We start from the raw sequence: 23,436 nt of genomic DNA, 5'->3' as shown, positions 1-23,436 counted from the left end.
CATGATTTTTTTTTGCTTTTTCCATAATTGAATTCGGATTAGGCCATAAAATTGAATTTTTAAGAATTTGAAAACTAAATAAAAGTGTTTTTAGTTTTTATATTTCAAATAACTCAAAAAAAAATCTAATTTGTATTCATGGTCAAACACAACTCTAATTTTCAAATATTTTTTTCTATTTTTAAAATAAAAACATTGTTAAACGCACACTTAATTTCAGTGTATGTTTAAAATTATAAGATTAAAATATATTTTGATATATATATTTAATTTAAGACCTCAAGATTCAGAAATCTTGTTCGCTTTACTAAATTCTTCTTCAAGTTGAAATAATACAAATCAATTGAAATAAAACAAGCCCAATTTTTAAAGTTATTTGAAAAAAAATAATATGTACAGTTAGAAAGTTATATTAAAAAAAAAATACAAACAACTATGAGAATTAAAAATAAAAATATTGAAAAGGTATATGAATAAATGGTGATTAAAGTCTTTACAGGTTCAACCCTTAAAATTTGAATAACATCTAATAAATTAAGACAAAAAAAATTGTTTTTTGATTTTCACATATTGACCTAAATTATTTCTAAAGATTAATTAATCTAAATTCATATCGAAAAGTGTCTATTTAGAATAAAATGCTCCCAATAAAAAGTGTTTTTGTTGCTTCTTTAGCACTTACTTAATACTATTGGTGTATAAATATATTATTATTGAGTTTTAAGTTGACTTTAATACATGTATTCTCTTTGTTTTCATAATAAGATACTCTTATTATTTTTATATGTGCAGATATTAGTTTAAAACTTTGTAGATTTGTTTTTTTTTATTCTAAAGGGGTTAAATTATATATGAATTATGTGAAATGAAATAATTTTATTATCTCTTAGAAAATTGGTTTCGAATTTATATATGTAAAATACATTAAGCATTATCCTTTTGGATTAATTAATCTTATTTTTTGATGTTTTTTAAAAAAGAAATTACTATTATTTTTGCACATGTTTGTTTTCACTTTATTGCAATAATAAATAATAAAAATAATAATAATAATCATAAAAATAAATGAACGACATTTACAAGAGGACATTGGTCTAGGCATTAACGAGCAATTGAAAAATTAAATAAAATATGTTACATTGAAGTTTTACTTTAATTAGTTAGACTTTAGCTTAATAAATACTTTTGTTATTTTAAACATGAATATTTATTTATTCGGTAAATATTTAATTTATCAAAATTTCATAAATTAGTAATACGTTCAATTAAATTTCACGTGAATGTGATATTTGACAGTGACTCTAATAACTGTCATATCCTGTAATTTATTTACTGTGTATTTACTGATATCAACCATCACCAAATTCATTTATCGTTAGTTACGGTTGTCAACTACTTGGTTTTTGCTATACAATTATTATTACCGCATATGGATTAGTTATGAGCTTCATCTACCAACTCGCCATTATGTTGTCATTATCCGTAATTATCCTACTCGTTATCTAATGAACTAAGACAATTAAGTTGATTCTCAAGACTCGGAAGCTTTGAGATTAAATATTTTTATATTTTAAGTGACTAATTTAACTAATAGTGTATTCACGCATTTATATTTTTATATTTTTTTAAAAAAGAAATTGTAGCTAAGTATATATCTAATTCAAACTATTTAAACTTTTATCTTGCAAAATGCACATAAGCTAATTCAATTTTAACACTATACTTTATTTCATGGGCAACTTTCACATATAGCAAACAAAAAAATCATATTTGTATAATATAGCAAATTTTGCATAATTGCGCTCCATAGCAATCATAAAAACTGTATAATTCGCTATACATATAAAAGTGTATAATTCGCTGGCCTAAATTGTATAATTCGCTGGCCTAAATTGTATAATTCGCTGGCCTATTTCGATACAATTGTATAATTAGCTTTGCATACAGTTGAATCCAATTAAAATGTATGTATATTACATAATTATAAGTGTATAACAAGAAGATATATGTTTTTCTCGCTTTATACAAAAACAGAAACACAATATATACACTTCTGTTGTATAAAACTAGAAAAAATTGTATTTCACTTCAATTGTATAATTCACAATTGTATAATTCTTTGGCCTTTTTCTCTGCAATATTTGAAGTAAAATGTTTGTAAACTATATAATTAAGTGTATAACACGAAGATATACATTTTTGCATGTGTATATACAATTTTCTCTCGCTTTATACAAAACAGAAACAGAAATTATACACTTTTGTGTATAAAGCGAGAAAGGCGAGAATGGGAGAGTGGCGAGCGAGACTTCTGGGAGAGAGACGCCTGGCAAATTTTTGCCAACGTTTGCTATGGAGCACAATTAAATCAAACCCTAGCTATTTCATTTAATTTAGGTTATTAGTTTGCTATTTTATATAATTTTCCCTTATTTTATTGAAAAGGTGGAAAATAATAAACATTAAACTAAAAAAACAAATAATAATAATAATAATAATTAAAAAAAAAAAAAAGTTGACATATTGTGATGTTGCCTTGTCGGTGAAGTGACCAAATAAGAAAAATGTGAGAAAAAAGGGGTATAAAATCAACAACTCAAATCAAGTGGAAGGTCTATTTTTTGATTAATTTATGGATCGTTTGTTACCTGAGATAATATAAAAAATCTTAAATTTAATTTTGAAAATAAATTTATATTAAATTTAACTATTACAATAATATATTTAAATATATTTTTTTTTACGTACATAAATTCTAATACTAATTATCTCTTAAGTTTGATTAATGTTATAAATTCATATTCAAATGTAATCATAAGATATTTTACATTGTTCTATTTAATTTGAAACGATTTTATCCGTATCTCCAGATGAAACAAATCAATTCGATAATTATAAGAGAGAAGTACAGATATTATTTCTTTTAACTTCGTACAAATTATTAATCTTATTTTTAAATTATTAACAATTTTAAAGATATTTAATTATTTTATCCATTTAAATTTATATACACCATTAATATGTTACATAATATGACAAAATGGTCTTAAATTCTTATAGAAGCATAAAATTTATTTTTTAAAAAAAAACTCGAGAAAAGTATTAATAATATCCTCGAAGTTGACGAGAATTATTAATTTTATCTTCCAAAGTATTGGCTACTTTACAACTTCCAACCATAACGACAACATATTAAGTGAAATATCACTAAGTCGGATATGAGAAAGATAGAATATACACACACCTTAATATTATTTCGGATAGATAGAAAGACTATTAAGTTTGATTGATGCTAATATTTTCTCGGATAGGTAGAAAGACTATTAAGTTTGATTAATGTTATTTTCACCGTTAATAATATATTCAATGAAATTTTATAAATGAAGTCGGTAGAAAATAAAATTTATATAAATCTTAGTAATTGATCAAAATTATTTTCGAAAGACTTGAAATTAGAATATACTTAAAGTTTAGTATTAGAGAGACGGTTTTCGAAAGAGGTCAGAATGGTGTAGAGCCACCAAAAACTACTAACATTTGCCACTTGGTAAGGCCTAGCTTTGGGGAGATCTTGCTACTCTCTTTGCTTCTCCTTTGTGTCCGCAAGATCTCCTCTTCTTCTCATCTCTTTCCATTTTTCCCTTTTTCAAGATCCATTGACACCCTTTTTCAAGATCCACTGACACCCTTTTCGATTCCTTTAAGTAAACTCACCTTTTCCCCCATTAATTTTGCTTATTTGCTGTTTTTCTTGAAGAATTTCAAGGACTGGGGTTGATACTCAATTACCCGGAAAGAAAAACGATATGGGTTTGCTTTCAAACCCCAAATTTATATGGATCTTGTTACTTCTCATCAGTATCCCTTTGATTTTGGCTCAGGTAGTATGAAAGTTTGTTTTTTTATGAGTTTTATTTGGGTATGAGTAATGGGTGTGCCATGGATTTTGACTTTTTTTTTTTTTTTGTGTTGGGTTTATTTAGGAAGCTGGGGATGAAACTCAAATTGTTGAGTCAGGTGGACGGTTCAAAGATCTGGGGAGGCGGAGCAAAGTGAGTATACTCATTTCATTTGTAGTTTTGTTGTATGTTGAGGTTGTGAAAATTTGCAGAATGTGTGTAATCTTTATGCTTAGTAAGGTGTATAAATTAGCTTGATGTGCATAAATATACAGCATTTGTGTAGTTTATAAGCATAGAGAGGTACAACATTTGCTTGATGTGTGTGTGCTAAACAGAGGTGGATCAGGAATTTAGATTTAGTAGGTTTGAAGCTCCACTAATGTGAATGTGCATGTCATAGCATAACGCCGGAATAGAGGATCTTGTGGTTAGGTTTTTTTGTCCTTCTGTTCATATATAATGAAGCTTAGCATCGAATGTTCAAGTAAATCTTAAGCATGGAGCTAAGTTGAGATCAAACATGTGGTTTACCTAGTGTGTAGAGTGGCATGTTGTATGCACCGTGTGAGCATCCATTACAGGGAGTGCCAATTTAGTTTGATATGCTTTTGTCGGAGCAATAGTACCGGATTCAATGATTCAGTTCTATGTATCAATGATTGAGGTGAATAAATTGTAATAATTTTCTTATAACAAAATGTGTGCTAACTGGTAAAAACTAAATGTCGGAGGAACATGTAAAGCCTTGGGGTTTTAAATAGCAAGGTCAAGTTCATCAAGTAATTGTCTTTGTCGTTACACTAGTTATGCTAATACTTCACCTATCAACATAGAGTTGTTCAACTAAAAAGTGACAAGTGAGGTACATCCAAGTGAGTCCTTCACCTCCAACCATAAGTTTAGGGGTTCAAGTCATTAAGGAGCAAATTAGTAGTGTATTGTCTCGCCTATCCTTCCGTACTAGTAATCATAGTATATCTCCTATAGTTTCTTGTCCTTCCGATTTCTTTTAGTATCTACCGTCTCTTGTACTTCAGTTATCACACTATTTTGTTGTAGTTACTGCACTTTTTTCGGAATGCTTTGTCATGCTCGTGATTTCTTCACTTCCGTTATTTCTTTTTAGATATATTTTTCCTTGAACTGAAGGTCTATCGGAAACAACCTCTCTACCTCCCAAGGCAGTGGAAAGGCCTGCGTACAGTCTACCCTTCCTAGATCCCGTTTGTAAGATTACATTGGGTTTGTCTGGGGGGGGGCATATCAGGAAAAAAGAAAAAAGAAGTTACAACTGCGATTGAATATATGATAGAATTGATAGCTTGATATCACTCTTCTTATAATTGATATGTAGTGTGTTGAGGTTGAAAAATTGAAAGAACTGCAAATAAGAATTGGTTCCTTCTATTCTGCAAGATTTGAAAACCAATGGGTTACCACTAATTTGATGTCAAATATAAAGTGACACTATTTGAGGAGCTAAGGTGTTAATTTGACTTATGTATTATGTAAGAAATAATTTATAAGCATAGTAAAAACAATAATTAGGAAGTCAACTTATTGAGATATCATCATATTGAGTTTAAACTTGTTTCTTCGAATGAATTTTTATTTCAAGACATGTAAAAGTCATATAAGATAATTGAATGGTATCTCACATTTTGGTATTCACCAAATAATAGGAACTTCTAGTTTAGTAAAAATAGTAATTGGGAAGTCAACTTTATTGATATATCATCATTTCGAGTTCAAACTTGGTTCTTCGAATGAGTTTTTATTTTAAGACATATAAAAGTCATATAAGATAATTGAATGGTGTCACACATCTTGGTATTTCTCCAAATAATAGGAACTTCTTGTTTGAATGGGGAGAAGGGAAATAATTCTTATCCCTTAGCTTAAATGATCTAGCTTAGAATTTCTGCCATGTGGATTTCTTGATCACTTTATTGAGTTTGCCTTTATCTACTATTCAGATTATAGTCGAGAAAATTAAGACTGGTGCTGTGAGGGGTGACGATCCAGATTCTATTGATTTTGGTCTGGATGTGGACTCTAATCTTGGCACTCTTGATGCCTTATTTGCTAGTTTGTCAATGATTCTTGTCAGCGAGGTCAGTAACTCCGCCATTGTGTACTTTATTTTTTACTATTGCTGTATATTTTTTGCAGTTAATTTCTGGTTAGTTCTACTTTTCTCCATGACAGAGCTTGTATACTAGTTTGTGGTCTGCTTTTACAATATTATTACTGATGACTATGAGTTTCTGTTGGAAAATTTATAATTTACAAAAAAGCTGGTTGGAGACTTTTACAGGAACACCTCTGTTTGTCGAACCAAACTGCAGTTTGGCGATGAATTATTCATATTTGCAGCGCCCTCCTCAAAATGTTGCCTTACTCTCCATTTAATATGTGTTTTCTGGATGGCTATGCTGCTAGATTGGTGATGAGACATTTATAATAGCAGCTCTGATGGCAATGCGTCACCCCAAATCAATCGTTTTATCTGGTGCGCTCAGTGCCTTGTTTGTTATGACTGTAAGTAATTGAATTTCCTTCCCTACTTTGCTAGTTCACGCATGCAACATTTCTCTCCCTTCATTATGTTCAGTTATTTTTTTTTCATTTACAGTTCTCTCTTAGTATGTGCAAAACTGTTAGTGCTAACTCTAGGTCTCCTCTTCTTATAACTAGATACTTTCTACCGGGCTTGGGAGGATAGTGCCAAATCTGATATCAAGGAAGCATACAAATAGTGCCGCTACAGGTTTGTGTTTTACAAATTGCTGTTCTGTAATTGTCTTATTTACTAACAATGTGATGCCTTCTGTTGATTTTAGATTTTCAACTGTCTATAAGATGTTGCCTTGGAACCTGACAGAATTTTCCAGTGTTCTTATTCCAGTTTCTCACCAGATTTTCTATCCTTTGTGTAAAGTTGAACTAGTGAATAGCTACTTGTTCTTTCTATGCAACGTGAAGTAAATTATGATTTTTCGTTGGGTTTGCAATACTACTACAATTTTTTTCGGTTTTGCCTTCTTGATATGCCTACTTTCCCCTTTGTATTCCTTTGCTTTATATTTCCCCATATTTTTGTGGGACAAGGCTGATTCTATCCTTACCATTCTTATTTCGTTCGCTTGGATAGTTACAAAGTCCTATTTTTGTGCAGTTCTTTATCTCTTTTTCGGGCTTCGACTTCTCTATATTGCATGGAGATCATCAGATTCAAAGGCTTCCCAGAAAAAGGAAATAGAGGAAGTATGTTCCCCCTTTCTGTTGTTTAGGTGTTTTATATTGCTATATGTTCTTGCATAAAACTCGGGAGTACTACTTTTGATTTTCTCTTTGTCTAGAGATGACTGTAAATTTGACTATTCGGTGAATATGAAATATCTCAGGTGGAAGAGAAGCTAGAAGCTGGACAAGGGAAAGCAGCTTTCAGGCGATTCTTTTCTAGATTCCTTACACCCATATTTTTGGAGGTATGTCTGTGCAATTCATGCAGAAGAATGTTCCCTTACTTTTAAATTTCACTCAGTTGGTACGGCAATATCAGTTTAGTACTTCATTACAATCCTACAATCTGTAAAATTTGTAAAGATAACTAACATTTGCTGTTGTTGATATCTGTGCAGGCCTTTATCTTGACCTTCCTGGCAGAGTGGGGAGACCGTAGCCAGATAGCAACAATTGCTGTAAGATTTTCTTATTCCCTTTTGACTGTGGCTCGTAATAAGCTGGGCACTACTTTTATCATCATTTGCTCGTTAATGTCTTGTTTATCAGAGTTGCAGTTTAACCTCTGAGTTCTGACTGACTTGCGAAGTGACCCTTGTCTTCCCTAAAACCTTAATGATGTTCGTATGACAAGTCATTAATGAACTAGTGCATAATGTTAGGACACATATGAAAATCCCGGTATTTTTAAATGAAAGTAAAGAAGATCAACCATTGGAGACGGGTAGAGGGGAGGGTTCATTATCCAACGAGATTAACTGATAAGTAGAATGTGTAGCATTACTAGCTTCACGTGTGTGTCATTAACGTTCAAGGATGTCTTTAACTGATTATGATCTTCGTTCTACAGCTAGCTACACACAAAAACGCAATTGGAGTTGCTGTTGGGGCAACAATAGGACACACTATATGTACTTCAGTGGCAGTGATAGGTGGAAGCATGCTTGCATCCAAGATCTCACAGCGAACAGTAGCTACAATCGGAGGCCTACTTTTCCTCGGGTTTTCCTTGTCATCGTATTTCTATCCACCTCTATGATTTTGACTTTCATACAATCTAATTCTTCAGGAATCGCGTTGCTCCAGTCTTTTCTCGGTTTTTCCATAAGTAGGCTTAAGAGGGAAACAAATTATTTGTACTACAGGAGTTTAACCTTGATTTTTTTTGTGTGTAAATGCAAGCATATTGAATATGTTTTACATGAATCAGAAAAATTTGCAGTTGTCTTGTGTTTACACTGTTGTAAAAAAGAATGGAAAATTGCATGGTATTTTCCATTCTTATTGAGGCTCTGATTAATCTGGATTCGTGCCACGTAACACCTATTTAAGGGGAAAGTGGAAGCTTCCTAACAAGATTTTTCGTTTTCTAAACTTGAGATCTCTAGTAAACGATGGAGGGATTCTGTTTGTTTCACTACAACCCTTGTGGGTGTTCGTCACCGTGTCAATGTTTGCTAGTGGTGTTAACTTTGCATATTTATATCGGCATAACATTCACGAGAATTTGTCTTATTTTTATTAATATCTGCATAACATTCACGAGAATTTATCTTATTATTTATATAAGATAGAATGCGAAATATTAGCTAATTTACCATTTTCTGTTAATTGAATAAATATTATCTCCACTAATTAATATGCTTATTTTTTTAAGTCTATTTTGCCATTGTTGTTTCAATGATGGTCACCTTCCTCCAAAAAGATACCTAATTAATTGGTATTTTCTTAATACTAATGATTATTTTCAGATAATATATTGACTGACAAGTAATTAGGTCTTCTATCTTTGTTTCATTATTAAAAAAGAAAAAAAAAGAGAACATTTTAGTTAAGTTTCAACAACACAAAAAAAAATTGTTTTATTTCCTTCATACCTTTTTATTTATATTAATCATCATGTTCAAAATTCCTTGCTTACGACGATAACGAATTTGTTCTTTTGAATCGAGCTCATCTCACACAACTTATTTAGCGGAGTAACTTGCGAGTTATCATACAAGAGCAAGGTTTACACTGTGCATACTCAAAAGATAGCAATACTAGCTTAAATTACTTTCATTGTCAATAAATAAATTAAGTCCTCATTTACTTAATCTATAATATTAGTCATAAACTAATAAAGTTTAACTTTAGTATAGTATTTAATTCTACCTATATATATGCAATTAAAATGGATAATGTAGCCATTTTGTTAGGTTTGTTATTTTTCAGTCCCCACAAATGTAGATGCACTTATCTACCTCTATGCCTAAACTTGGGTAAATGTCCAAATCAAATTAAAACAAACAATTAAAAAAGATTTATAAGGACCATGACCTTTAGGAATGTTTTGTTTCTTCATTTTAAAAAGCAAGTTGATGTCTGATATTCGTATTGAACCCTCGATCAATCTGAATTCTCGTAGTGTAAGGTCAATTTAAAGAGAAAGCGCTCTCTATTAGATTTTTTTCATTCAAATTCAAAAGTCTCGATTCAAAACATCAGATTAAGATTTGAAGACTTTTTCTATTTCACGATAATATTTGTGATTGTACTTAGTTTTATCAGGCATGACTATGGATATAAGCTGATTTGTATGTCTTTTAACTCTTAACTAAAGAGTTTTAGGCTTCTAGCTTAGTTTGATATTTATGTTAGTCGGAGATAATTAATCATTATTCGATAGAATAATTGATACGCGTATAAACTAGCTTATACACTATTGTTATAAAATGAAGAAATAGTAGTAAATATTACAAGTTACATTTTACAATATAATAGATAAAATTGATTGATTATATATAATCATTACATTATGAGTGGATATGAAAAAATTTATCAATCCATACATGAATAATTCAATGCAAGCCATGATTTGGACACTAATTTTTAGTTACACTAAAATGCTTGTAATACACTTCATAAAAGGTGGAGTCCAATTTAAGTATATGATTGAGAAAAAAAAAATAAATTAAAAAAATATATTCCACTAGAAATGAAATGAAAGAAAATGAAAAGAGAACTTATATATTATAAGTGTCAATTGGACTGATCATCACTACTGTTTGGTATGATATTTCCAACAAAAATAAATGGTGACTTCTCCTCTAAGAGTGGCAAGTAAAAAGATAAGACCCCACCATATGCATTACCCCCCTAACATGCAAATAAAATTTAACTCGTGTACGCTGACAGTATATAATACGTGAGACATTATTGGTGCAATGAAACGACTAGTCATAACTTATCGACCTTATTTTTCAAGTTATTATAACACTATCAAGAAATTATTTTTTTTTTATAGACGTTTCGTGAAAATTTGACTTGTTGGTAAGGAGTTTTATACAAAAAAAAAAAAAGTCAGTTGAAAACGTTGCTGACGAGCCAAATTCCGATGGATTCTATCGAAAATCCCTATTAAAAATTCGTGATTCTATGATGGTTCAGCTTATAAAGATTTATGTAACCAGTAAGTTATTGGCATGTGACAAGTAATTCATAGGTATGATATAAGTTTGTTAGTCTCTTGCAGAAATATAATCTAAAATTGTGTATAACAAACCCTTATGATCGAAGATGCAATCTAAAATCGCATATAATATAGCTTTGTCATATAATCCTTCCTCAAATTCCGTATATATCTAGTGTATCGAGATATCTTTTTTTTTTAAAAAAAGTTTGTAAAAGTTAAATCTCTAATCTAACCTATACAAAGAAAAGGGAAACAAAGATAAAGACATGTATAATGTAAAGTTGGAATTTCTTATTTAATTAATGTAATATGTTTTATGATTTAGACATGCTAATTAAGTTCTTTTTGCATCATCTAAATATTTGTTAAATACTGTACAATTATTCTGACTTAACAACAAAGGTACCTACCCTATTTTGCATTATATAACAAACTATTGTCTTTCACCAACCATATTCTTCTTCTTATTAATTCATCAATATCTCAACCAAAAAAAAAAAAAAAAAAAGCTTAGACATTTTTTTTTTAATTTTTGGTGTTATTTTTTATACAAAAAATGAGGTATAGAATGGAGAGATTTGTGTTACTTCCATTTTCTGTGGGTTGTATTTCTGAATCAAGTGTTGCAATTGGTCATCAACAGCATAAAAGTTCAAGTCTTCATCAACCAAACTTAATTCCTACAAGTTTGTTTCTCTTTGATGCCGTTGCGTTTATCTCGTTTAAAAGTTTAAGTTGTTATATGAGATAATAGTATTGATTTTTATTTTGTTTACTTGTGTTTTCAATGCGCTTGCTAGATTTTCTATGTGTTAGTTTTGATTCTTTTTGATGAATCAAATACGTGAAAATTCTTTTTGATAATGAATGATGGTAGAAAGATTCGAAGATCTTTTATATCAATTCTTTGATTTCATCTAAAAGTTTAATCAGTATACAAACTTCTTCACATGATACTTTGATTTTTTTTTATGAGCTAATCATGTAGAAATTTTTTGTTTTAATAATGTGTTACGGGTGAGATTTGAATGTAGTTAAATACTTGTATGTTATATTATCATGTTGAATTGTATGATCATTTCATTAAAAGGTTAAATTGTTAAGATCGTTTTATTACGCTTAAGTTAAGGTGAGACTCGAATAGGGAAAATTTTTAACTACTCTGACGTCATGTTGAATTGTGTGATCATCTAAAAATTTTAGAGTGAATTGACGAATTTTATATTCATAATTATGTTTTCAACACACTAGTTTCCTCGTGGGTTAGCCTGATTCTTTTTTTATGAATCAAACACTTGATAATATGTTAACGACGTTAATCTAACAAAGGTCTTTTATCTAATCTGAAATCATATTGAATTGTGTGATTATTTTTATCTAAAAGATTATAATGTTAAAAATATTACGTTTTAATTTTCTTAATTATATCTTCAACATATCAGCTAAGTAAATTGATATAAGAAATTTGTGATAATTATGATTTTTATTTTTTTGCCATAATGCAGAAATGCTAGAAGAAGAGAAGGAAGAAAATTTGGAGGGTGAAAATTTGAAGAACCAATTAGGGCTTCCCAAATTTCAAAGGCTTTTTAAGAATTTCAAAAACTTGTCTCACTTATTTGGTGAGTTCTCCTAGCAAAATCTTTTTTTTATATAAAAAGTATAATATAGTAAAAATTATGCATTATAACAATAATGTCAAAATCAAATAAATAAGCTTCAATTTTTTTTTAAAAAAAAATTCGTATAAAATCAAAATCGTATTAATATATAGTAGGTGAAAGTTTTGTAACTTTTTATTGTTATAGTCCGTAAAGTTCAACTATACCTTAACATGATAGAAAACAGTATTGTGATTTTATTGTTATAGTAGTTAGCGTTTCGTTATTTTAATTAAACAAAAACATTATAACATTCAATAACCATGTGGGAGACACGTGACATCTTTCAGCTCAGTTATAAAGTTGTCTACACTTTCAACCCTAGCGATAAGGGTTCGTATCTCACTGTATGTACTAGATTAAATTATTTATTATGGATCATGATGGATAAATATTTTTGATCGATCAGTCAATTGCGTAACTCTTTTTTTTTTTTTTTTTAAATAGTGGATAAGGACCAAATGGAAGAAGAAGAGGAAGAAATGGGGATGGAAATAGGTTTACCAACAGATGTGAAGCATGTAACACATATTGGAATTGATGGTGGTGAAGTTAATACTTCATTAATCCTTAATTCAACAAAGACTAATTGGGATTATGTTAATCTCAAATCACCTAATCATGATTTACCCACTCAATTCTCTTCTAATTTCTCTTTTCCCAATATGGCTAATCACTCCCCTAATCACACATCTATGGCTACTTCCTCTTAATTAATATTGTAAAATTCTACTTAATACTTTTGGTTTTTTTTAACCAAAAGTAATTGTACTTTTATGATTACAATTGCTTATATAGTTTGTTGTGTGTGGGAAAAAAAAAATATTCCAAATGTATATTTTAATCTCTTTTTTTCTTTTTTACTAAAGAACAAATGAGCTCATTAATTATTATTATTGTTATTATTATTATTTAATAACTTTAATCCAAGTTTTGCATTTATATTAAGAAAGTTATTTAATATATATGTATTCATGAGAAATGAAATGTAGTGGTCCTAAATTGGCATGTGGTGTAAAATAATCAATAATTAGTTAAGAACCTACGATCTAAAAAAGTTCATAATTTTAAATTTATAAATTTAAAATTTTAAATTCGTCTCGATATGTATAAATAATGATGAAGGTTATAAAAAATTAAGAAATATCAATTTTAACAGAAGAAACATGTCGAAGTTCAAATCATCAAATTTTAAACGATTTATTAGTAAATTAAAAAAATACATTTTTTGAAGTTTTTTTGTTACATGTATGAATTAGTTGGTAATATTTTTAGTCTATGAATTGGTTGGTAAGATTTTGACGAGTTAAAAGTTCAAAAACATTACACATAGTTAATTAGATATAGGATTATGAAAAGTTAGACAACAATTACACTTTACATCAGGTTTAATTAGTTCAGATTCATATAGAATTTTTTTTTTAAAAAAAAATCATATTTTATAAAAAAAAATAATTTTATTCGTTTCAGAATATGAAATTAAAATCTCTCATTAAAAATTATAGAGAAATTAAATAATTCTAAATTACAATAAATTATTTTAACAAAAAACACGTAAAGATATTAACTCTTAATATCGATCAGATTAAGAGAAAAAAAAACATCTTAGTAGGTATACAAAGTAGATTGCTCAATGTTTTACTAAAATATTTTATTTATTATTTACAAAAATAAAAATAGTTGGTAAATGATTGTGACATTGTTATTCCTTTTCAACCTTTTAGAAAAGCAACACTTGAGTATAAGGCATTTGCAAGTTTATATTAATAGTTATTAATTATAAAAGTTTTGTGGTAGAAAATTATTTAAGTTTTATGTATTGATATAATTTAAAGATCTTTTACGTTATCAAATTATATAAAGATGAGTTGTCATAAAATTTAGTAAATATAAAATTTCTTTGGTAAATATAAAATTAATCATCATTAGTAATCACAAAATACTATATTTTTTCAAACTATTCTTACTCTTATAATATATCTCTATATTATATACATATATTTTTTTTAGCTTTTTTATATTTGATTAAATAAAATATTTAAATTTTTTTTCTCTTAAAATTGACGAATATGACTTCTGTAATTGAAGTAGTGAAAAGTTGAATAAGTGATGTTTCCAAGTTTATTGTCTTCTCTCTGTCAATTCAGATCACTGAACCGTCAGCCCTTGACCATCCTACCCCTTGCAAAACCCCGAACCCTCGACCCCACTCCCATCCCTACACACCTCTAAATAATATATAAATATTCTCGAGATAATATTATCTTGCTTACTTTTCAAATATTAAAAATAAATAAAAGACTCACTTGTTTTTTAAAAAAAATTATTCACCAAAAAATTATTTTCCGCGAAAAACATTTTTTCTTCCAACCAAACACAATAAATTGCTTCTCTTTTTTTAAAGAGAACCACGTCACAACTATCACCGACAAAAAAAAAGATATATTTTGGAAAATTAGTAAATAGAGAATAAAAGATTTTAAAAAAGAACTTTGGGGAATAAATATTATATTATTTACTATAATTGTGGATCCTCATTCTAATATTTAATACTTTTCTAGTTATATTTTTAATTTATCTTTACCAGTATTATAATAATTTGTTGTTACAAAGGAATGAATGATTTTGGAATTGTACTGTGTATTTAAATTTATTTTAATTGTAGGAGTTTGATATATAACTAATCTGATATTACTATCGATAATATTAATATTGTATCAATTGAATCGTAACAGGGTGATAAATAGCTATTGATAACCTAACTTGTTGTTAGCGATGTAATTGATCGTTGTTTGTATCCTATTTTAGCTTATTTAGGGGTAGTTAATTTGAATTTGATGGATAGAGCGTCGGTGACTTTTAGTACTTGCAAAAACTGATACATTATTAACTTTATTATTCAAAGTCCATGATAAGTTTGGATCGTTTCACATAATTTTTAAAGTAATTTTTATTATTTTTACTTGTAAAAAAAGTAAATATATTAAAAAGACATTACTCGTAAAAGTAAATCTTGTATTTTGTCGACCAAGAACAACAAATTAATTTGGTTAAAAATTAAAACATTTTTTTAATGTTTAATCTTTGATTAAATTATTCAATTTTTCTTCTCCCACTCTTTTTTTTCTTAAAAAAATATTTTCTTGTTGAAGGTGAAAAGACATTATAGGTAAGTGATATTGATATATTTTTTCTTTGAAAACAACACATGACAAATATGGATTTATAATAAATAATTTTTTCCTATTTCTTTTTAAAGATAAGACAACTAAATAAATTAACAGAAACAAAAAGATATAACGAAAATTAAAATATTTAAATGTAATCTTATATTCCACAAAGATATAAAATATTTAAATGTAATCAGAAATAAAATTAATATTACCACAAACACTACTAAGTCTAAATCTATAGGAAGTAAATAAAAAATTTATAAAATTTATTTTAAAATTATTATTTTTATCTCATGTATCAAAAAAGTCGATCGATATTATTATATCAAATTTTGTATTCACACATACCACAAAAATATGAATATGATCTAGATCTATTTTGCTCTTCAATAAATGTTGTGGCCTTGCCTAGTGGGAAGGTGATAGCATTATTGCTTTTATGATAATTGTGTTCCATATATTAAAATATTTTGTTAAAAGTTTTTTATTATTTAAAATATTAAAAAAATATCCAACAAAAAGTATATTTTGTTATAAAAGGAAGTCTTTCTCATGAAAAAACCATAATTCTTTTACTTATTTTCTATAATTTTCATAATTTTTTAATATAATTTAAATAAATAAATAAATATATATATATATATATATATATATATATATATATATATATATATATATATTTATTTATTTTTTATATGAAATTGATCAACTTTTTTATCGAACTTCTATTTTAATCATACTCCAGATAGAAGAAAATTTTATTGCTTTGATTTTACTGAAACTTCAAACTCTAATATAACAATAACATTATATTATAAACTAAAGTTAAATGTTATATTAGACCTCTTCTTTACTTGAAAATTTTAAATTCAAATAAATTTAGCCTATAGAAAATTCGAACAATTTCTAAATATTTACATGGCCAAAGTTATAATTAATTATTTATACATTTTTATGTCACTTTCTATAAATATAATAAAATAAAAGAGTCGATACGGAGGTTGGAGCAACTTGGGTTGTTGAGTAGGGCCCAAAATAATTAGTAGAAAAAATAATTTTTTTAATTATTTATTACATAGAAAAAAAATAAGTCATTTAACCAAAAAATAAGTCATTTAGCCCAAAATTTGATATGATAATAATTATATTTCTATCTCGATTTATATAATATGATTTTCTAGCACTTCACCCCCTCCCCCCCCACACAAAAAGCCTTTTATATCATATAATTATAAAAGAAAAATTGTTTATAAGTTCCATCAGCATACACACGATTTTTTTCGATAAAAACATATTATTATATGAGTTAAAACAACATATCATAATTCATATTATATCGTTTAATTTTAGAGAATTCTTTGGAGTATAAATTTACTTCACACATGATCATACCGACAAATGAAAAATAAATTATAATAACAATAACGTATCAATAAAATGAAAATAAATTGTCACTAAAAAATGTTGAACTTTGATTTTTCTATGTTAATTTTACTGAGATGATTAATGATTACATAAATTTTTTATAATTATCTTAAATAAAAGATTTATATTTCTTGCGAATTAAAATATTTATATAATTAAACTAAAGAAATATATTTTAATTACATAAATTGAAAAGTGGCTATTTGTAAATTTTTATCTAATTGGGGGTTGTTGGATACCAAATTTCCACGACATGGGGGTTAATGTAGCTGCTTTTCTTCTTATGGTTAGGCTTTGTTTGGTACGAGATTAAAAAAATTATCTCGAAATAAATTTATATCGTCAATTATATATCGTATAAATTTCATCCAACTTATATTTTGTTTAGATGATTGTTAAGTATTCTTTCATAAAATGCATCATATTATATTAGGATATTATTTTAATGAATATATAACATTTAGATAAATTTTTTCATTTTTCGTTGTTTTATAATCTCACATCTCAATAATTTGAAAACATACAATCCTGATATAAGGTAAAGCCGTAACGATACGAGACACCAAATTGATTGTTACCTAATATGAGATTTTTTGTTATTATCTAATCGTAAACATCACTTTACTTGACGATTTGAACTTAAATACACTGTTAAATTCTCAAGTTTAAGGGTGTTCTCAATCGTTCTTTCGATTTTTTTTAAATAACAACCTTATGCACCTACAAGAGTTTGAGATCACTTGCTATATTTAGTAAGTTTAGTTAGTCAAATAAAAGTGTTTTCAAGTATGTCAATACTTCAAGAACAAAACTAATAATTTATCCCAAAAGTTCAGCGGTGTTTTTCAATACTTTTCTGTCCGTTCGTATTCATAACCGCATCAGGTCTCCAAGCTGAACAACCTCTGGTCGATCGAACAATGCATGCAAGGGAAGTAGGCAAAATGGATCCGTAACTTCAGGAAAAGGATTCGCTCCGAGGGATGGGCACGGGGTCCCAGTCTCGAACCCGTCGATTGTCAGTGGACTGCTCGAGCTTTTCTCCGAACGAGAGCGGATCTCATCGTGTGCCGATTGGGAGATGAATTGGTAACGGGTTTCGGGGGGGGGGGGCTTCCCTAAGCGTCGAACAACCAACTCAGAACTGGTACGAACAAGGGGAATCCGATTGTTTAATTAAGGAATTATAATCTCGGTATAATTTAAAACCCTCATTACCAAACAACCCCTTATAATGGTGTACCCCACCACCACTCACCAACTTTTTCCATCTTTTTCTACTTATATCCTCCTAACCTCACTTGCCCCCTTTGTACCAATCACCACCAAGCTGCTTCTACTATAAAAAAGCTGCAATTTTTTTTCAAGATTCTTGCCAAATCTTCAATCTCGAACACAATTTTTCACTAATCCAACACCCCCATTTTCAATTTTTCAAGAAAATGAAGGTAATTGAGAAGATTCAAGAAGCAGCCAAGACTGACAAAGTGATATTTTCGTTCGAATTTTTCCCACCAAAGACTGATGATGGGGTTGAAAATCTGTTTGAAAGAATGGAAAGAATGGTTGCTCATGGTCCATCTTTTTGTGATATAACATGGGGTGCTGGTGGTTCAACAGCAGATCTGACACTTGAGATTGTTAATAGGATGCAGAATATGGTGTGTGTTGAATCTATGATGCATTTGACATGTACAAATATGCCTGTTGAAAAAATTGATCATGCTCTTGATACTATCAAGGCTAATGGTATTCAAAATGTTCTTGCTCTTCGTGGAGATCCTCCTCATGGTCAGGATAAGTTTGTTCAGGTTGAAGGTGGATTTGCTTGTGCTTTGGATCTGGTAAAATTTTTAACTTTCGCTCTTTGTTTTTTCATATTGGATCTAGTTTGCATTATGATATTCATAATTGTTTGAAACTTTGAATTGTGGATTGAATACATATATAGACACTCAAAGTTGACATGATTAATCACTTAGACATGTTCCTGTTGAGAACTCAGCCTAAACACATTTGTGATTACTTAATTGTGATATGTGTCAATATGTCCCTTCGCGTGTTGGCCTGATTCTCGGACACGATTTATCTAAATGTGTTTGCTTTTTGGAAGGTGATGAGATTTAAAATCAGGACTCTAGTTGTTTGTTGTGATACCATGTTAAATTGGCGGACCACCATGTTTAAAAGGTTAAGATTTTAGATGTTATGTTTTGGTTGGTGGGATGTTTGTGGTAGTAGTTAGAGAGAGCACACTTTTGATTACTTAATTATGTTATGTCTCGATATGTCCCTTCATGTGTTGGCCTGATTCTCGAATCCAATTTATCCAAATGTGTTTTGGATGACGATGAGATTTGAAATCAGAACTAGTTGCTTGTGTGATCAACTCGTTTAAAAGGTTAAGCTTTTAGGCATTGTGTTATGGTTGGTGTGATATTGTGGTAATATTTAGAGATAACACACTTTTTAATTACTTAATTATATTATGTCTCGACATGTCCCTTCATGCGTTGGCCTTATATTCGGATACCGACTTGTAGCAATATGTTTTGGTTTTGGGTGACGATGAGATTTGAACTCAAAGACTAGTTGCTTGATTTAATACCATATTAAATTGCGTGGACCACCTCATTTAAAACTTGTACTTTATGTTATGGCTGGTGCAGTATTTGTCTAAGTAGTTAGAGAGAACACACTTTTAATTATGTATGTCTTAATGCGTACCTTCATATGTTGGCCTGATTTATGGACCCAACTTATTGAAATATCTCTAACTTTTTCAGTGTCGATGAGATTTGAACTTAGGACCAGTTGCTTGCTTTGATACCATGATAAATTGTGCAACCAGCTTATGGAAAAGTTTTGAGTATTTAGAGATTATGTTATGGCTGGTGCAGTATTTGTGTTAGTATTAATTGATTTTCTTTTTGGTTTTAGGTGAAGCATATGCGTGCCAAGTATGGGGATTACTTTGGGATAACTGTTGCAGGTTATCCAGGTTGGTGGCTACTGCTATCTTGGGCTTTACGTTGTTTATTTGGACAAATATGGGCCGTGATTTACTTATTCCGCGTTAGTCTTTAAAGTAGAAACGATTTCTCGTTTTTCTGTTGTTTATGTGCTGTTACTGAATGCTAATTTGATTCTTTTTCAGAGGCACATCCTGATGTTATACCTGCTAATGGAATAGCTACCAAAGAGATTTATGAAAATGACCTTGCTTACCTTAAAAAAAAGGTAGTCTATTCCCAGCATTACGTTTTTCATACGACAGATGTAATGCCTGTGGTATTAATCTGGCATCAAAGGGAATATTTTATGTCGCTTTTGATTTGTTTATGAGTTTGAGGTACTTATGTTAACCTGTATTCTACAGGTTGATGCTGGAGCTGATGTTATTGTAACTCAACTCTTCTACGATACTGATATTTTCCTAAAATTTGTCAATGATTGCCGCCAAATTGGAATTAACTGCCCCATCGTTCCGGGTATCATGCCCATTAACAATTACAAGGGCTTCTTGCGCATGACTGGATTTTGCAAGACTAAGGTATCCCCATATTATGTGTTACATTCAATAAAAACTATATTGCTAATTAAGACATAATAAAGGTTGATTAGCAGCTCCTGCATCATAGACACTCAGTTGTCTTTAATTATGTTGTAGATTCCGGATGAGATAATGGCTGCATTGGAACCTATTAAGGACAATGAAGAGGCTGTCAAAGCCTATGGAATTCACCTTGGAACTGAGATGTGCAAAAAGATTTTAGCCACTGGCATCAAGACCTTGCATCTTTATACATTGAACATGGAGAAATCAGCATTGGCCATTTTGATGGTTTATTTTCTTACCTTTGAACTTTCTACTTCGAAATTTATGAAACAATCATGATCTGTAATATAGGCAAGAATTCAACTTACAAATGTGAGATGTCTTGGATATGCAGAATCTTGGATTAATCGAAGAGTCCAAAATTTCTAGGCCATTGCCTTGGAGACGTCCTGCAAATATTTTCCGTGTCAAGGAGGATGTGCGTCCTATATTTTGGTATGTAGAGATGTGAATTAATGTCTGAGTACAACTCTTATATGATCTATCATCGTCGTAGTTTCTTGTTCTTTCAATTTCTGTGACTATTTGTTGTTTCTTATACTTCAGTCACAATATTATTTAGTTGTTGTTACTGTTCCTTCCTGTTAGCATGCTATGTAGTGTTTTCCTTGTTACTTGCCACAGCTTCTTCACTTCCGTATTTTCTCTGTCCAAAACTACTTTGAATTGCTTCCTTTCTTTTTTTTTTGAACCGAGGGTCTATCGGAAACAACCTCTCACCTCTCTACCTACCATAAAGGTAGGGATTACTCTGAGTCTGTTGTTGTTGTAATCTGATCTGTCATTGTCAATGATGGTAGGGCGAATCGTCCAAAGAGCTACATTTCAAGGACCACAGGTTGGGATGAATACCCACATGGTAGATGGAGCAATGCTCAAAATCCATCATACGGAGCACTTACCGACTATCAGGTAATTGCAACTTGTTTTGTTCGTATAGATCTCTCTGAGGAATAATTAGTTAAATCATTTACGAATAAATATTTGAAGATTTTTCTTATTTTGAACCTCTACAGTTCATGCGTGCACGCTCAAGAGATAAGAAGCTTCAAGAGGAATGGGCTGCGGCTTTGAATAGCGTGGAAGATATCTACGAGGTATGATTTTCAGATACAGTTCATTTCTTGTCAAAACCAAAGACTTGTTCCGAACGTTTGGTACTGACAGAATTTTCACATCAGAAATTCAAGGACTACTGTCTTGGAAAGCTGAGAAGCTGCCCATGGTCTGAGTTAGATGGTCTTCAGCCAGAGACAAAGATCATAAACGAAAAGTTGGGTCAGGTCAACACGAAAGGCTTCCTGACTATTAACAGCCAACCAGCAGTTAATGCTGAGAAGTCCGACTCTCCTTCTGTTGGTAAGTTCGGTTCCTAAACCTTCCACCTGAACACACTATCCTTCCCAGGCCCCATTATGCGGGACTACACTGGATATGTTGTTGTTTTTCCAATTATAGCGACTTTCTTATTGACCGGCTTATTGATCTTTTTCTGCAGGATGGGGTGGCCCCGGCGGATATGTTTATCAAAAGGCATACTTGGAGTTCTTCTGCTCTCAGGAGAAGTTGAACGCCCTCGTTGAGAAATGCAAGTCTTTCCCTTACCTAACTTACATGGCTGTAAACAAGGAAGGAAACTGGATCTCCAACGTCAACCAAACCGACATCAACGCTGTGACATGGGGAGTTTTCCCAGCTAAGGAAATTATACAACCAACTGTCGTTGATCCCGCCAGCTTCATGATATGGAAGGATGAGGCATTTGAAATCTGGTCAAGAGGATGGGCTCAATTATACCCAGAGACTGATCCATCAAGAAAATTGCTTGAACAAGTATGTATTTAACAACTTATTCTCTTTTCGTTAAGAAATATGACTTTCTGAGATACTAACTATTACTTGATCATCTGAGAAATCAACCTTGCATATGGTTCAGTACTCATTCCATCCTTTTCAACTTCAACCATATATTGTCCGAACGCCTTTGTGTTATGTAGTTGCTCTTGTACAATACCGATAAATATATATCTTTTGTTTTTTGGTTACAGGTTCAGAACAGTTACTTCTTGGTCAGCCTCGTCGATAATGACTACATCAATGGTGATTTGTTTTCCATCTTCAAGGATATCTGAAACTAACCAAGAAAACTCAGTTTCTCAACTTTTTTTAGTCCCATTTTATTCCAAGAGTTTTTACTGGATGTTGTTACTATTATTATTGTTATTATTGTTGTTGTTCTAAGTTCTTATAATAGGAATAATTTAAAGGGTTTTGTTCCCTTCAATTTATTCTTTTCCTCTTCAAATTTGATGTACTTTGCCTTTTAAGGCTTCAATCTTTACAAATTTATAAGCAATTATCCTTCCACACCTCTTGTTCTATGTGCAATTATTTATGGATGAGTTACACATTTGGTCAATCGGTCAAAAATTATTATATTCCGTCATACTTTTGGGATATTATAATGTTGTAGTCTAAAAATTAGAGCATATATGTTTCGCTTTAATGGAAGACTAAATAGAGACATGTGATGCAATCTTATTCGTCGATCTGATATTTAATAAATATCGGGTTAGTGGATAAGATTATAACACGTGCATACCGGTTAGTATAAAGGGTATATATGCTTTAGTTTTTGGATGACAAAGACACTAATGTTCCAAAAGTATGATGAAGAGTATCTGCTTACCATTTACGATAGTTTGAACGTATACTTGTCATTTTTTCCAATATAAAGAAAGTATACACTATTGTGTATTGAAGATGCATTTAGTTGGTAACTTGCTATGCTTGTTTTATTTTTTTTTTAAAATTTTATGACTACTTAATGAGTCCGAATGTATCTGAATTATAAAGATCTATAATATATAAGGTTATTCATCTCGCTCTATATTATCATTAGTGTCACTATCGCTCATCGTACTATTCACAACGATCTTAATCAAACACCGCTATC

General features: G+C 30.0%; 3 protein-coding genes across 4 annotated transcripts; all 3 read left to right on the top strand.

Moving 5' to 3' along the window:
- The first annotated feature begins 3,444 nt into the window (after window positions 1-3,444).
- LOC101255850 (GDT1-like protein 3) lies at window positions 3,445-8,384 on the top strand. 2 transcript variants are annotated; one of them, XM_026028181.2, is made up of 10 exons: window positions 3,445-3,547; window positions 3,758-3,881; window positions 3,984-4,052; window positions 5,879-6,016; window positions 6,345-6,443; window positions 6,600-6,672; window positions 7,081-7,169; window positions 7,310-7,393; window positions 7,547-7,606; window positions 7,999-8,384. In XM_026028181.2, exons 2-10 carry the CDS (start codon window positions 3,807-3,809, stop codon window positions 8,185-8,187), a joined length of 876 nt encoding a protein of 291 aa, XP_025883966.1. In that variant the 5' UTR covers window positions 3,445-3,547; window positions 3,758-3,806; the 3' UTR covers window positions 8,188-8,384. The 2 variants fall into 2 exon arrangements, with proteins under 2 accessions (XP_025883966.1, XP_069147443.1); XM_069291342.1 differs by having other exon boundaries at window positions 3,498-3,881.
- Window positions 8,385-10,989: 2,605 nt separating this feature from the next.
- Window positions 10,990-13,156, top strand: LOC101256148 (CRIB domain-containing protein RIC4-like). Its single transcript, XM_004250048.4, has 3 exons — window positions 10,990-11,288; window positions 12,108-12,224; window positions 12,711-13,156. Exons 1-3 carry the CDS (start codon window positions 11,159-11,161, stop codon window positions 12,974-12,976), a joined length of 513 nt encoding a protein of 170 aa, XP_004250096.1. The 5' UTR covers window positions 10,990-11,158; the 3' UTR covers window positions 12,977-13,156.
- A 5,004-nt stretch (window positions 13,157-18,160) lies between these two features.
- On the top strand, window positions 18,161-22,849 carry LOC101255258 (methylenetetrahydrofolate reductase (NADH) 2). Its single transcript, XM_004250045.5, has 11 exons — window positions 18,161-18,705; window positions 19,802-19,862; window positions 20,019-20,101; window positions 20,241-20,414; window positions 20,532-20,705; window positions 20,815-20,915; window positions 21,281-21,392; window positions 21,497-21,577; window positions 21,662-21,839; window positions 21,979-22,313; window positions 22,529-22,849. Exons 1-11 carry the CDS (start codon window positions 18,304-18,306, stop codon window positions 22,610-22,612), a joined length of 1,785 nt encoding a protein of 594 aa, XP_004250093.1. The 5' UTR covers window positions 18,161-18,303; the 3' UTR covers window positions 22,613-22,849.
- The last annotated feature ends 587 nt before the right edge of the window (window positions 22,850-23,436 follow it).

Source organism: Solanum lycopersicum, chromosome 11 (genome assembly GCF_036512215.1).
Source record: "Solanum lycopersicum chromosome 11, SLM_r2.1".
Classification (NCBI taxonomy): Eukaryota; Viridiplantae; Streptophyta; class Magnoliopsida; order Solanales; family Solanaceae; genus Solanum; species Solanum lycopersicum.
This window is presented reverse-complemented; position numbering and strand designations above follow the sequence as displayed.